This window comes from Ostrea edulis, chromosome 2 (assembly GCF_947568905.1).
Source record: "Ostrea edulis chromosome 2, xbOstEdul1.1, whole genome shotgun sequence".
NCBI lineage: Eukaryota > Metazoa > Mollusca > Bivalvia > Ostreida > Ostreidae > Ostrea > Ostrea edulis.
The window spans coordinates 29,610,235-29,627,391 of record NC_079165.1 but is presented as its reverse complement, the minus strand read 5'-3'; the positions used below and the strand labels follow the sequence as shown (position 1 = coordinate 29,627,391).

At 39.2% G+C, this 17,157-nt stretch overlaps 1 protein-coding gene and 1 non-coding gene across 2 annotated transcripts; both read right to left on the bottom strand.

Moving 5' to 3' along the window:
* Positions 1–2,516: 2,516 nt before the first annotated feature.
* On the bottom strand, positions 2,517–6,275 carry LOC130051426 (uncharacterized). The gene has a single exon (XM_056153353.1). The coding sequence runs from the start codon at positions 6,273–6,275 to the stop codon at positions 2,517–2,519; it is 3,759 nt and encodes a 1,252-aa protein (XP_056009328.1).
* A 10,810-nt stretch (positions 6,276–17,085) lies between these two features.
* On the bottom strand, positions 17,086–17,157 carry Trnaa-cgc (transfer RNA alanine (anticodon CGC)). Its single transcript has one exon. It is a non-coding gene; the product is annotated as a tRNA-Ala (tRNA).

Genomic DNA, 17,157 nt, shown 5'->3' with positions numbered 1-17,157 from the left:
AGGTCTTAATCGGGATTCACACTTCTTCGTATCAGCCATAGTGTAATAATGAAGGTCTGTGCACATTCCCCCTGCTTTTTATAGTGTTACGCGCTCGGGTGCTGGGGATTGAAACGCCCGTGATGAACGGTCTCCTCGTGACGATCGCGGCTACTTTTCAAATTGTATTGCAGAGGACAATATCGACATTTGTATTTCTGCTTAGGGGTCGATGTGGTTAAGGGAGTAAAATGTGCCATACCCCCAAAGGTTTGACCAAAACTGGGTAAGGCTGTATCGGTGGTTCTGGAAGTTCCTATGGGTCCTCGCATGGCTCGTTCCATTTTCTTTTCAGCTAATCCTTGTTTCAGTTCTGCTAAAGTCTTCGTTTTCCTGGGTGGGGTATTTTGAGGTGTCATATATTTCGAAAAAGGGATTTTCACGATGAGTTTAGGGGTCTTCTTCTTCTTAGGAAATTTAGCCATGCGCAAGAGATAAGGAGCCAGGACACTGGTTTTAGGATCGTGGGTCTTCCGGTGAATGATGAGTTTCGGAACTTTCTTAGGAACTTTAGGAACTTTCTTTTTTCTTTTCTTAGCTAAGGCTAAGAGGGAGGGGGGTAACACACGTGTTTTCTTTTGCTTCACGACTCTCGCCACACTACGGGGACGTCTTTTACGTTTTTGCCCCGTTTCCCATTTGAACAAATGACGAATGATGGTCCCTCCTAAGAATCCGGCTCCACCCCGTTTCAAAATGGCTTTTTTAAGATCTTCTTCATTCGCATTCTTATTGGCAATGACATTCAAGTCGTGACGATGTGCTTGAATGAAACGCCCCGTGAGTTTATTCACGGGTAAGACTCCTCGTAATAAATTTTTAGCGCCCATGGCAAACCAGTTGAGTAAGGCTTTACGCCCTAATTCAATGAGATGGGCTCGTTGAACGGGATCCCGTTCCCACTGTAAACGTCGTAACGTTTTCACTAATTTACTCTTGGCTGTAGGTCTACCCATGATGAAAGGTGTTTGTGAAATGAAATGAATAGTCATTCATAATGATATTTATACTCTCGGTGGCATGTGCACCGCTAAGGTAGAAAAGAGTTGACTTCTTAATCTTAAATCCTCGGGTGTCTGAGGACTTAAATCGACTAGTAAATACCCGTGAGGAATACTGGTGGCTTCATCATACGCGGGTAATAAATGAGGCATTTGTAATTGGCGACTTAATACCCCAATCTGAGATTTATCTCTAGGATTTTTAAACAACACGAGATAGTGGGCATTCAGACTGATAGTACGATGTTGCACGGCCCGATCAAATAGATTTTGCGTGATATATATAACACTGGTATTACGATGATGCGCTTTACGCGTAAACCAATCTACAATAGATTCTATGGCTTTACCGCCCATCATATCATCAAAAATGAGTAAATGGCGAGTAGTGAGATCGGCGACTAATTTCTCATCGTCTTGAGGAATGTTGTGAACGAATGTCACCGACTCTTGTAATGATTCGTAAGCCGGTTGCCATTCTCGATAACACCATACTATTTTTTCTGGGGGTGGTGATATCCACTGCGTATTTTGTACCAGTTGCTTCACAAATTCCGTTTTACCCGATTTAGAGGGACCCGCCACCACCATAGTAAATTCATGTTTCAATTGAAACGGGGCCAGTGTCTCGTAGGCATACATCTTGATAAATGACACAAGTTCATGGGATCATACATATTTATTAACAAGTAAAAATACGAACCGTTTCTACAAAAGAATCTCTACAAATAGGACATGTTCTAAGTCCTGAAGCACACATAGCACAAGTACATAAATGACCACAAGGTAAAAAAGCAATTCTCAAGTCTCGTTCTAAACAAATGTGACATTTCTGGGTACACATTGGATTCCCTGCCGCGTCTAAGGGTAAGTCTCCCCAATCGCGATCACTGTCTTTAGCGCGGGCATAGGCATTGAAGGCTTGTCGTACCCATTTGACACTTTTATTGCACAACACGTAAGCACAATGAGGGCTCCAATAGGCATGTTCTATCCAAGGATCGTCCCCGGGTTCCCAATGTTTGAGAGACAATGTGCAATGAAAACAACGCACATGATCATCCATTCCTTTGTAAAAGAATCCGGCTTCTGCAATGTTAGGTAATAAGTTCAACAGAATATCGGGGGCTGTATGAAATGACGCTAGACGAGCCGATAATTCACCATAGGAAGGCGCTGAAGGATTCTGTAGTGATCCGTATTTACTCATTTTGCAGACTGATGTTTTTCTCAAGACGCGTTTCCTTTTTTATACATTGTACCTAATATCCATAAGGAAGCGTGTTGTAATGGTGAACCCGATGTCGCTTGTCGTACACTACGCGGTATTTCTTTACTAAGGGGATGGTGCGAACATCGTGCTGGCGCGTTCTCTGAATGTAGTGAGGATAACGCACGTGGACTTCTTCTTCTTCTCCTTTTAACATTTTTCTAAGGTAGCGAGTGAGACGATCTTAGAAGCGCGATAATTGAGCGTCAGTCCTTTGACTTTGCACATTGATTTCCCCCCTGGGTCTCGTATGCATAATTTTTAGGGCCTCCCGACATGTACTTGATGATACGATCTCCACTCAATTCATCGGTCCAGCCGCCTAAACTGTTGACAATGGTAGGGTTAAATTGGGTCTCGTCATGTTGGTAAATGATGCTGTCGGTATCAAAATAGAGGACGCGATCCCCCAAAGGTTCTAACGTCTCGTAGAGATGTAAACGAGCGTGTGCGGTGGTAAAACAAGCCAGCACTACGTTTCCAAAAGGACAGTCTTCTAGGAATTCTTCTTTCTCTTGATAATTGATTAGCATCATGTCAGTTTCCGGATGATCTCGATTTTCCAGCAGCTCGACTCCTTTGATTTCTAGAGTGGCATCTTGTAATTTTTTCTGTAATTCTTCTTCTTCGGTTAAATACTGTGTTTGTGGTAGTTGTAATCGTTGTGCAAATTTTCCCCAGAGACAATTTAAAAAGAGTTTGGCAATGGTTCTACGGACGGGGTTTTTCTCGATGTCTATTAGATTCATGAAGATGCCTTCCCGGCGCCGGATCTCATCGATGTAGTCTTGTTTTTGTTCGGGCGTTTGACAATGATCAGGGAATCCGGAAGCTTCTTGTTTAATTTTTAAAAAAGTATCGATGTAAGATCGAAACAAGTCCTGACTGGTCTTTACAAAATGCCAGACTTCATAGATGCGGTCGAGCCGATAACCGAGATCTAGAGCTTTGTGTACTTCTACGGTCACCCAGGTGCCAGTCAGACTGCGTTCTGAATCGCTGTGACTGCATCGATCGTCGGGTCCTAAGTTGCGATGTTCGGCGCAGGTTCGGCATAAGGGGAAAAGTAATTTTCCTCCCGTCTTATAGGGTAAGACGGGATGATACAGACCTCGGGGTGGTAAGACACGACAACGAATGAGACCAAAGTACTCTCTCACATTCTTGAAATCGCTGGTGATGACTTGAGGATGATCGATGGGAAACGTTCTGTATTTCAACACGTAAGGATACAGAGAACACACATCGACGTATCGCATGTCTCCCTCCTCGCAATACAGGCGCGTGGCATTGGTACGACCTCCGTATAAGGCATCGCGGGGATTTAAGGGGTCCTGAATATCGAGGTCTCGTAGTAATGTTTGTAACTCTGGATTGTTTTTCACTTGTCGATCAAACTCGTGTTCCCAGATGCTCACGACGGTATATCCTTGTTGCTCTAAGGCGGCGGCGCGTTTCAAGGTTTGCTCGTACAGGGTTTGATACGTCTGCTGGACTCGATGGGGGTGGGTTTCCGTCAACAGATTCGGATAACAGGTGGGGCACCCGTGCCAGTAGCAGCCGTAAAATTCGTACACGGTGCGGGATTCCTCCTCGTAGCCGTCCACCGTATAAGGGCCTATGGTAATTTCGCCCCCGTTCTTAGCATGACGTATGTTGCGGTCCAGGGAGGTGAGCCAACGGCAACCCTTGGCCGAGTAGCGGCGCGACAGTTGATATCCCATATTGGGGATGATGGCTATGGTGTCCTGTGCCATGAATCCTCGGCGATACGCTAAATTAGCCGTGCTAGCAAAAGTGATGGATTCCTGAAACGGGTCGACGCGGACGAGTCCGTAGAGGGTAGACTTAAATTGCGCACAACACCGGCGCAAAATATCCACATCCGAGATACAGTAAGCCAGGAATTCCTTCTGGAAATCGAACACTTTCCCGGCCTGTTGATTGTACCAGGTATAGAAGGCCTCGCGATTGGTTATCGACATGTCGTCAGGATTGTAGTAGTGCGCATCGGGATAAGGCCCCACGTAATTCTGGTTCTGTTCCGTGTTTAAAAAGTGGGGGAAATAACCTTTTTTCAGTTCTGTTAATCCAAACGCAGAGGGCATCTTGGCCAGGGCAAAGGGGAGGAAATTGTAAGAATCGATTAATATCAAGCCGAACACTCCCATACACAAGATTTTACTGCCGTTGAGGATGACTGCAGGTTTGATACAGGCCGTGTGCACTAGATAGTTCAAGATGAACTGCCCATCGTATCCCTTGAAATTGTGCGCAATGACGGTCGTTTCATCGTGCTTGAAAGTCACATTACCCTTCTCGTCCGTCTCGGCCTCCAATAACCAGTCCATAAACTGTTTTAAGGTATCGGGGCCTTGAAATACGAAGCGGCGTTGCGAGCCAAACGCATGACAGTGATCACACCGCATGTCGATGTCTAAACTGTCGCAATGTTGACACACGCGTTCGGCCACACAGAGGTTAGGGGTGTGAATTCCGTTTTCCTGTGTACATTCGAAGTCGTAATAAATATACATTTTCAATTCCTTGTTGCGTTTGGGCTTGGGTTTCTGTTGTACGAAGCACCAATGTGGCATGGTGACGAGTTTCTTGCAGATGCGGCATTGTGTTTTTCCCCCGCACGCGTGTCCCTTTAATAATTGGTTAGACATCCATTTCTGACACTGGTCGCAACGTCCCATTAAATTACACACGGTTGTCGCGGTATTGCTACTGTAAGGTTTCAAGTGGGTCTGGTAACACGCAGCATTTCTGAAAAAACCCTTACAATGAGCACATTCCGTGCGGGTGCCGTCCGGGGTACAGGGAGAATCGGCTAAACAAAACGAACAGCGGTGAGGACAGACGGTACGGTGGTCTTCGATGTGGCTATATCCAACATCACAGTAATCACAATAATATGTATTTTCCGTCACTCCCGCCATCGATGTTATGGTATCGTAATGCTCGTTATCCATCAGGATGTTCAAACATTTTCCGCTCCCCTGACCTTTGTAGATGGGGTCTAATCGTAATCGGTGCGTGTTTGTCTTAAATTGAAATATTTTCAAGCGATACTCGGGAGCCAAGACCTGATGTAATTTCTCCCATTCCTGAGGCCCACACGGGTGGTCGTTTGCACACCCGGCGAGTTCCATGAGCGCTAAGGCCCGTCGTTTCTGGTCGAGAGCTCGTACATCTCCAAGTCTCATACGTTTCCATTTCTTCTCCCATTCGGGGTCCGGAACCTCGGGTTTTTGACTGTGTAACTGTGCCACGACAATAGCTCGAGGAAGACATAAAGAATCGTCGGGGTTTTGAATACGAACGATGGCTCTCTTGGAAATCTTAAATTTCTCCTTATCCACGTGCAGATGCTTTTTCTTCATACCACCGCCACTCCCTTGAGGATATTTGACATGAAAAAAATCTAACTGTGTGGCTCCGTCTGTCATCAGGAACTCTTTTTTAGATTGCTGTACGGCTTCTATTTTGTTTAAAATTTTATCCTCGTTGAGGTTTTTAGACTGGGTAAATTCAACCCAAATCTCGGAATCCAAAGACGGGTGTCGAATGTTGAGCCGTACATAATCATTGGGATTGCACTGCATTTCCCGTTTCACATTTTTGAGCATATCTTTGAATAATCGTCGAATAAAGGAAGAATCTGGAAGCTCTTTGAAAGTAACGTTGTACACATTTTGTTTCACTTTAAATTTCCTGGAATGGCGGCCTCTGTCGAGCTTGATTCGATAATATTCCGACACTAACTGGCGTTTTTCTCTGGCTATCCCCCCGCCCCGCTGTAAAAATCTCACTCGTCGCCAGTTTTCTCTGCGGAGTTCTAATTCACGCTCTCGCTGTATGTGTAGTTGTTCCTCTAAAAATCTCAATCGCTGTTCAATATAATTGGTTAGGACCCCATTTCTGCTATTCCGTAAGTCGTTGGGTATTCGCTCAGACATGCTGATGAAAGTGACAACGCCAATTGTGTATTGCGTTTATATACTTATTGTGACGTCATAGAAAAGCAGGTTTTTCCACAACGCCAGCTATAATGTTCCAGTCCTAGCTCACCCACAGCGGCATATAGAATGTTCCACAACGTCAATAACTCTCTAAATTAATTAAATTGTTTATTTAATAAATGTGTAAACTTCACATCATGCGTTTTTCATTCTGAATTTTTAAAGGATTCACACAGGTCTCGTCGTCATAGCGACTTTAGTTAGTGTTATCGATTCTTTCCCATTGTTGCGTCACAACACTATCGACCCATTGTTGCGTCATAGCACGCGCTCTACTTCATATCGGCCTACCCCTGCACACCACTGCACTAGGCACGCGCCGCCTTAGCGATACCTCGACACGCGCTACCTTAGCAACGCCCTACCTCGCCTGCTCGCCACTCCGTTCTCAAACTTGACCTTTTGACCTCAAAAGTGCACTCAGTTGAACCGGCCATCGAGCCGCGTTATACTACTAACCGCCTTGTAGTTTTTAACTGAAAATTATCAAAAAACATTATTTATAGTGCATGCACATGTATATCTAGGTCAAAATAAAATATATGTCGTTCCACTTTCCCGATTGTACCTACACTTTGCTACAGACCCTAAATATTTTATATAAATAAAACAATTCCGCAATTTTCGTACCAGAACGTTTTTCATTTTGCGTTCCAGTTTCTCTGATTAACATTTTGACTACTATTGATCTTTGAATACAATGTGTAATGTAGATAGACCTGTATTTAAAGTGTATCAAATACTAAGATCTCCAATAAAATGTTTTAATAGTATAAATTGCTTTACCACCTAGCCTACCTAATTTTTGGGGAAGATAAAATAGGAAATCCACATATATTTCATTTTGGTCTCACTTTTTATATATACATGTACTATACATATACATTTGCACATATAAATATTTTCACATTGTATTGTTATCTGCAATATTATATTTTTCACAAGAATAGTGATTTAATGAACTATTTTATGTACTATTTCAGTATTCTCATCTTTGGATATGCTTTCATTGGCTTCAAGAGTAAGACAGCTAGAGGAAGAAAATAATGTCTACGTCAAGAAACTGCAAAGAACCCCCCCCCCCCCCCCCCCCCCCCGGTGCAAAACTGAAAAGGGTTATACACACACATCATTTAATTGAGACTAGTATCATCAATATAAAATATTGAGCAGACGATATCTTCCTATGTCAAGAGTGGATTGACCATGTGACCTAAATATCAATAGATGTCATCTTCTCCTGATGATGTACCAGTGTACCAAGTTTGATGTCTGTCAAGCAAAGGGTTCTCAAGATATCGAACGGACAGTATATTCCTATATCCAGTTTGACCCTTGACCTTTGACTACGTGACCTCAGAATCTGAAGGTGTCATCTTCTTCTGATGATATACCAGTGTACCAAGTTTGATGTCTGTCAAGCAAAGGTTCTCAAGATATTGAACAGACAGTATATTCCTATGTCCAGTTTGACCCTTGACCTCAAAATCAATAGGGGTCATCATCTTCTAAAGATATACCAGTGTACCAAGTTCGATGTCTGTCAAACAAAGGATTCTCGAGACATTGAGTGGTCAATACATTCCTATGTCCAGTTTGACCTTTGACGATGTGACCTCAAAATCAATAGGGATCATCTACTCCTTAGGATGTACCAGTGTACTAAGTTTGATGTCTGTCAAGCAAAGGGTTCTCAAGATATTGAGCGGACAGTATATTCCTATGTCCAGAGTAGATTGACCCTTGACCTTTTGACCTGAAAAACATTAGGGGTCCTTTTCTTTTCATAACCAACCCACATATGAAATATCATTACGATCAAGTGAATGGTTCTCAAGATATTGAGCGGACAACATGTGGTCTACCGACCGACAGGTGCAAACCAATATGCCCCTCTTCTTTGAAGGGGGGCATAACAAAAGTATCTGATGTTTCTTGCCAAACAGAGAGAGATATAAAGTTTTCAATGCAGAAGACGTTTCGAAGTCAAAGATTTAAATTCTATACTGGGTTAACCTATGCAAGGTTTGTTATGCTTCTTGCTTTTCTCTTTCCAAGTAGTGAAAATCCAATAATGTATTAAGACAAAAGAAAAGAAGTACATACTGACAGATTTCCCTTGTCACAGCAGGTGTTTATGTATTTGAGCAGACTAAGAAATGGTTTGAATGTGAAAGATTTTGCTTTTAGATTTTATATTAAGGTTCAAACTGTGTCAACAGTTATTAATGGGGTTGCAAAGTACATGTATTAAGATTAGATTCATTAAGTTACTGGCGCCATCGAGATACAATTATAGAAATCATGCCCGAGTCTTACAAGCAAGATTTTCCTAATTGTTTAGCCATTCTTGACTGCACGGAGTTAAAGACTGAAAAGCCTTTATCATTGAAGGCAAGCAACAAAGTCAGTGCTATTCTGACTACAAATCATCTAATACATTGAAAGCTCTTGTCGGATGTGATCCAAGGGGGTCAATTTTATTTGTTTCAGTTTTATATTCAGGAAGCATTTCTGAGAATGATATCATTGAACAATGTGGGTTTTACAATTATTTGCAACATTTGAAAGAAAAAAGTGTACTGTAGAAAATGATGCATTAATGTCTGACAAAGGATTTTTAATTGCAAAAGAATTAGTAGACCTGGGCCATCAGTTAATATTCCACCGCTTGCATCTTGTAGTAAGCCATTTAGTGAAGGTGATGTACTGACAAACTTCTAAGATAAAAGGTGAAGATAACGAAAAGTGATCAATCTCTTAACTCCTATAAGCAATACAAAATGGATAGTTGGGCAAACACGGACCCCTGGACACACCAGTGGGATCAGGTGCCTAGGAGGAGTAAGCATCTCCTGTCGACCGGTCACACCCGCCGTGAGCCCTGTATCCTGATCAAGTAAACGGAGTTATCCGTAGTCAAAACCAGTGTGCCAAGAACAGCCTAACAATCGGTATGAAACATGTCACACAGCATTTAACCCAATGATAGGTTGTATTGACCAACTAGATCGTTATAACGACCATAGCATTTGCGAAATGTTGAAACCCCTGTACCATTAATTTGTTTGTCAGAAGCTTGCCTCGATTTAAAAACTGACTGTACGCAGAACAAGCTCTTGCATATTGAATCAGTTGAGAGGTATAAACATCATATACAGGTGATAATGGAATATTGCTACATAAATATGGGAAGTTGACGATGGAGAAGCTGAAATCATCCCGTTTGTCATATAGTTGAGTTGTCAGTTTGTCGTTAATGTCTACTTTCAATAAATTATATAAGTATGAAGCAGAAGTGGATGACTCTGTGGTGTCTTTTATTACGAGCTCACTTGGATATATCGAATCGACATATGAATGAAAGTTATTATTGTCAATAGACAAAACGTCGTCGATATTTCTTCTTCTCACGTAGAAGTTTTTCAATAAATTCTGCTTCATATGAATATACAAACAGGTCAGCTAACAAAGGAGCACAATTCGTGCCCATGAATTCCAACAGACTGTTGGAAGACCTGATCACCAAAGACCACGAAGATATTGTCAATGAGAAACTTTAGCATATTTTTAATTTCAAGTTCAGAGTACTTGTGCGTGGAATCAGAGTGGTGTTTAACAAAGCAAGTTTTTGGATGACTGATCACTAGATATGAATATTTCCTTTTTCCATTTTTGTTGAAGAAGCAACTTTCTATGATGTCAAAAAGTCTAGTCTTTAATTTATCGTGAGGAATGGTCTTGTATAGTGTTGAAAAGTCAGAGGTTTTGATGGTATTGATTTTAGAAAAGTTTTGCGATATCAAGTTTACTAAAAGTTCTTTAGAATCCACATTTGATTAACACCACTTCTGGCATATGTAGTTGCATAGTAAGTTTGAAGCTTCTCCTTCACAGATGTTAATATTTTCGTGAGGAGCAAAGATAGGGGCTTGGTAGAGCACTTACTGGATCCAGCAATGTACATGTATCTTTGTTTGTAAGGGGTTTTAAGTAGTTTAGGAATCCAGTATAGGTACGGTAACTCATATTCATTCGACCCATTGGCTGGGATATTAAATATTAAAACTGAAGCATGGTTGAACAATTTCATCTTTTGATAGGGCTGTTGGAGTATAAGTACGATTACCAAAAGTGGACTTATTGCCAAGTTCGTTTAAAATACAGTTGTAATAATGAGCCTTACAAACAAAGACAATGTTGTTACAAGCTGTGTCAGCTGGAACCAAAACATATCCCTCATGTAACCTATCAAATTCTTTTATCACTTCTGGTTGACTAAACACAGAAGGATAGATGGTACGTACTTCTGTTTTAAGATATCTAATGCGGGATTTTAATATTCCTCTTATGCTTTTAACTCATTATGACAATGTATCAAGTTCTTTTTCATATTTAGCCCATCGTCTGGGATAATCTTCGACAGAATTCATAAGAGATACGAAGTTCTGTCGCCAATTAAAAGACCGAGGTTCTCTGTATTTAGGACATTTTAGAATAAGTGATTTGAGGTCCTCATTTTCAACTATATCAACATCACCAGTAATGACATGTCCAGCTGGACTATAGTTGAAAGATGAAGAACAAGAACACGTTGGTGGATTACGTATAAGATGGTCTATATCTAGGCACTGTAAAGTTTGTTTATAATTAAAAAGTTTGGATGCAATAGTAGAAGTATAGCTGTAGGAAGTACAGGGTGTAAACTTGAACTTGAAATAAGTTGGAATACACGACTGAACCCTTTTATGACGAAGAATGTTGCTTATGTTGACGGCATCTATTCCTTTGTTTGTAAATTTGAGCTTAAGGAACTGGCGGCATAATTTGGAAGGAATATCATCCATGACCCTTGCTGGTTTAAAGGAACTGCTTCACGATTTCCCCCAAAATTTTGTTTTTCACTTTTAATGATCAAAATCTATTGTCTAATATGTTTAAAAGATTTCACATAAAAATTAAGGTTATACATTATCACAGAAGCTCATCTTAGAGAGTTTATTATTTGTTTTGTAAACAAAGATTGCGGTATGTTATTGTTTACGAAATTTTCAAAAGATCGTTAGGACTGACTTTCATATTTCAAGCATTCTTTGGGTAAAATGTATCGTCTAAGAGTTAAGATTTGTGAGTATGCAAAATGCAAGGTGAAGATAACGAACAGTGATCAATCTCATAACTCCTACAAGCAATACAAAATAGATAGTTGGGCAAACACGGACCCTTGGACACACCAGAGGTGGGATCAGGTGCCTAGGAGGAGTAAGCATCCCCTGTTGACCGGTCACACCCGCCGTGAGCCCCATATCCTGATCAGGTAAAACGGAGTTATCCGCAGTCAAAATCAGTGTGCCAAGAACGGCTTAACAATCGGTATGAAACACGTCAGACAGCATTTAAATATAAGATGCTTTATATTACAAAATTAATATTTCACTGATTTGTTTGTATACATGAAAAGACTCGAGTCTTTGTTTACGTAACACAGTTTAAATCTAAAATACTGCTTTTATTCTTGCGTTCAGAATGTCAAAAATTTGGCTGTCAACATATTTATGAAATATTTAAAATTAGTGTAGGGAATTTTGAAGTGTACAATATCATCTTGAAGTGTATTTTTTGCCGCTTTGTCTGCGTTGGTGTTGCCATGGATACCAATGTGACTTGGGATCCAGCAGAATTCAACTATTTTACCCTGTTTAGTTAAAGGACATAACGCATGTTTCTAAACTTTTTCATTTTTTCAGGAAAATTAACTCTTTTTATGCCTAAAACTACTTTAAATGTGTTTTAAATGAAATATTTTGCGTTGTTTTCGAGTTTGAAAGCGATGAAATTCAAATCTTGCGATATGCATATTTTCTTTCGCTAGTTTACGCGCCATTTTGTGTAACGTCATATGCGCCCTCGGGTTTGAAAACATCTATTAGCCATTTCATAAAGAGATTAGATTTAATCGACAAGAAAACAATTATCACGTTAACGGCTTGTAAATAATAACGTATTAAGATGTTTTGTGCCGTGCTCGGGTGTACTAGTTGTCGGTAGAAAGGATTTAGACTGAGTATGTTTCAATTTTTCAAAGGAAGGTACGAGAAAAAAGACGTGGATAATTTTGTTGCTGGAGCAAGAACTTTACCTTAAAAAACACACCCAGTCACCTTTTCAAAAACCGCTTGGACAGAGACCCTGATAAACTGCGAGAAAATGGATATATCGAAGCTATAAGCACTGGTAGGCCTATGGCATACATTCTGTTTTGCTCTTCAAATTCAATACACACTCGGATCAACTGACCTTCACCTTGGAACGATACAATGTAACTAACTGGTAGATTTACAACAACAAAAAATTAAAGATACAAAATAATTGAACTTTTAATTATACAAATAATAGTGTATTTCCTAACTTTAAATTGAATTATAAAATTATTTCCTTATTGAATTCGTATATATAGCATCTTGAGTGCGTCAGTAGGCTATAACGCCGTGTTTCCATTTTGTACTTCCTAAAGACGTGCAGATCACACTTCAAAAATAGTAATAAGATTGCTTTATCAAAATAAAAAAAATGTGATTACCACTTTAAATTTGAATATTTGTATTGATTTGTGTGTGCTGTCTTTCTTTCCGAAAGGCACTCGTGACAATAGCTTGGCATAGGGCCTAGTTGTCAACAATTTAACGTATCATAATTTGTCTAATCGAAAAGTAAATAATGATTGCACTGTTTATTTTAGAAAAACAGTGTCAATTACAGATGTATAAAGGAATAACATTACTAAACAGTTTGTAGACAACGAGCCATATAAACATTTACTCACAATATTGCCGATTTCATACACGCTTTACTCGCTATATTTTAGTATTTACATCGTTATATGTGTGTACTGGTGGCGAATACATATAAAACTCGGACAATTTGTCAACATCGATTTAAATGTTGCCCATGGTAAATAAATTAGGCCCCTAAAAGTTGAGTTTTTAATAATATCTCGCAGTACTTTCACAATCCGAAGGGCGCATGTGACGTCACTGTACCACGTGACTATCTACCTAATTAACTTGACTTTGAAATCGGGGCTTAGATTTAAGTCTGTAAAGTGGTTCATTATCGCAAAATTTCGGCGAACGAACTATTAGAATTAATTACTATAAGCATAAAGAAGACGAAATGCATATAATGTTGTATACTTTGAAAACATGAGATGTGTCCTTTAAAAGATAGTACCGGTGTAAGATATCTAAAATATATGGATGGTCAATATTCATGTTGTTATTGACTGAAGACATGTTGGGGAGTCTGAGAATACAGTAAAATGTTTGTCATTAGAAGTTTTTATGTATTCAAACGCAAGTTGAATCCGGGTTCAAAATACCGCGGGGTTCAATATATTATATAACACCGGCACAAAACAGAGATTGATTTTACATTACAAAGTTTAAAAGGTCAAACGACTCTGGACATAAGAACAGGTTGTTTTCTCAATATCTTGTGAACCTTTTGCATGACAGACATCAAACGCGGTACACTGGTACTCCGTAAAGAGCATTGTTCAAAATGGGTTGTAGTAATATGATTTAAATCTCAGAAAGTATTTCATCAATTCTCGCTGGATATAAAAAAAACACCCCACTACTGTTTATTTAAAATTAATGTTAGAAGCATCGGGCTAATTGTTGCTGAACTAGGCGTACATGTCTATACTTACAACATGTACGTATTTCTAATGTGTATATTTTCATTTAATTTCTTAGCGTTGTGTTCCAGTTTCTTTTCTTTATGTACTGTATTCAAGCTTTGTGTTTAAAGTGGCTTATAAGCCCCATGGGCCGAGTGTTTGATTTATTTTTAAACTGCCTCTGAACGAAATGTACATGTATATACATGTTACTATAAACATCAATAAATTACTTACTTAAACCGGTTTAAGTATACATAATACACACCAAGTTTCTCCATTACAAGAACGCAATCGGTATTCCGAGTTTTTACTTCACACAAAACATAATATGCTGCTTAAGTTTCCCAAAAAGAAAGAGATCGAGAGTGTGCGAGAGAAATAAAATTATTTTTAAAAAAAAACCCACACATCACATAAAGAACCTATGGTAAAGGATCGTCCCTTCTTTCTTTCCTTCAGCTCACTGCAGAACCTGTGTGCTCGCAATAATAGAGATGTGTATAAATAGCCAGGTCATAAATTGTATGCAAACACAGATTGAATTTTCACAAGGAACCAGTCTACCTTGCAATAACAGCAGTTTCACTTTGTGATCTCATCCCCCGAGGCATGAACCCGTTATTAGTATGGCGGCAAAATGACAGGAAATCGACGTACAACTCTTTGTCATAGACAATTAATGGGGAAGTTTCTTTGGTAAAACTTCACCATTTTCTGTATTATTTTGGTATAATGTTTTGTAGTTAGCATTGGAATCGAGAAAATCGACTGTTGTTTTCATATTTACGAAATGAAGCCGAACGTTTTATATACTAACATGTTGCAGAGGATTGAAAAGTGGACCATAAAAGAATTAAATCAAATCCGTTCGTCTGATTTCAGCTTTAGTTACCCAGGAAACTAGCTTTTTATACACTTGGTGAGAATGGGAAAGTGTTTGATTGCCGCTTGAACCGTTACCCTTTCTTCATTTATTTTTTGTTCTTTAATACCAGAACATGACTTTATAAATTGAAAAATCGTTACAAAAGCAATGTCAGCACCTATATATTACTATTGGTGGTAGGTATATTAAAATCATTTTTAAAAAAATTCCTATTATTTGAAACTTTTGTACCTAGTATAGAGACTTGACATACACAAGTATGTATTCAATCAAATTCACCATAATTCTAATATTTTCTTCCGGTTAATGTCATAACAGGTTAAGCAACACGTAAACTAGTTCCAATGACAGTCGCTACAATCCTTGTCTAAAGACTTATTTTCATTTTCGAAATTAACTTTTATACGCCCACAGAGACACAGAAAGGGACCCTTTTCGCCTTATGTGCCCTTATTCATTAATTACTGTGATGAATTTAAAATAACTTAGAAACACAGTTTGCACTACATGCATATAATAATGATAACTTTGATTGAATAAATGTTAAACTAATATTTATACTCTATGATGAAAAGTTAAGTAGCCCCAATTCAAAACGACCTTGTTAAGATGGTTACTTTATTCGATTTATAATCACTGGCATTCCTCTTGCTAAATGCAAATCTCTAGTTTAAAAAATTTCTTTCAAATAAGTAAATTCCTTCAATTCTAAAAATAAAAATATATTAAACGTTTAATGGTTGATTTACGTTGACATAACCGAAATTTACAATTAAAACAAAATATGATTATAATCTACAGATTATAAAGTCTCCAAAACGAAGTACTGGCTGTATAAAGTTAGAGTATTTTTCTGAGTACCACTATTTTCCTCCCTTGATAAAAAAAACAAAACAAAAAAAATAAAATAAAACTCATGCCAATCTTACCTTCATCTTAAAAATTTAGATCACGAAAATTTGAAACCCCTCCCTTTTTTTCCTCAGTAAAACAAGTGTCACTAGTGATCCTAGTTTGTAGGTCCCAACACCCTCTTATCATTTTTGATGATCCTATGTCTCAATCAGTCGCGGTTCTAAAGATATACAAGTTTTTATAATCAAGGTCAAAGGGGATACTACTTTGTATAGTGTAGGACACTAGACCCTTTCATCAGTTCTGAAGATTTCATGTCTCTATCAGTCCCAGTTCTAAAGTTATACCAGACTTATTTTAGGGCCAGATGTCAAGGTCACTGGAGTCACTTTACCTTGATACCAATTTGTAGATCCCATCACCATATTAGTATTTCTGGAGATTATATCTCTTCCTTAAGTAATACCAAATTTATGATCTAAGGTCAGAGTCCAGGGTTACTTCACGTTGACACTGATTTGTAGATCTCATCACCATTACTTAAGATCCAATCTCTATTAATTCCAGTTCTAAAATTATATGAGTTTTTATGTTCAAGGTCAGAGGTCACACGGCGTCTCTTGACCTTAACACTGTTTTGTAGATCTTTATCAATTCTGAAGATCCCTATATGAGTTTTTATGTTCAAGGTCAGAGGTCACACGGCGTCGCTTGACCTTAATACTGTTTTGTAGATCTTTATCATTTCTGAAGATCCCATGTCTCTATTAGTCCCAGTTCTAAAGTTATACCAGATTAATAATTAAGGTTAGTGGTCAAGGTAACCTTGATATCAATGTGTAGATCCCATCAACCTTTTCGTATTTCTGAAGATTCCATCTCTCTCAGAGCTAGTTCTTATATCAAATCCATTACCTGAGGTCAAGGTAACTGAAGTCACTTGACCTTGATACTGATTTGTAAATGTCATCCTTTCATCACTTCTGAAGATCCAAAGTCTATTGATTCCACTTTTGTGTTCAAGGTCAGAGGTCACTGGATTCACTTGACCTTGATGCTCTTTTGTAATATCATCATCCTCTCATTATTTAAGATCCCATGTCTCTATCAGACCTGGTCCGTAATATAAGTAATACCAAGACCGGCGAAGGGCTTCAAATTTAGACCTATGCTCGGCGCTTACAGCCATTGAGCAATGAAGGTTCTTTAGTGTGCCACACATACTGTGACACGGGACATCCATTTTTAAGGTCATCTCCGAGGACCCGTTACATTCACACCTGATACCGAGCGTTTGCCGATGGAACTTAACGACTTAGGTCTGTCGCGGCCGGGATTCGAACCCCGGCCTTCCGCATGCGGGGCGAACGCTTTAACCTCTCAGCCACCGCGGC

Bases quoted from the DNA above. Each gene is read 5' to 3' on its own strand.
- LOC130051426 (XM_056153353.1), bottom strand. From the start codon at position 6,275: ATGTCTGAGCGAATACCCAACGACTTACGGAATAGCAGAAATGGGGTC.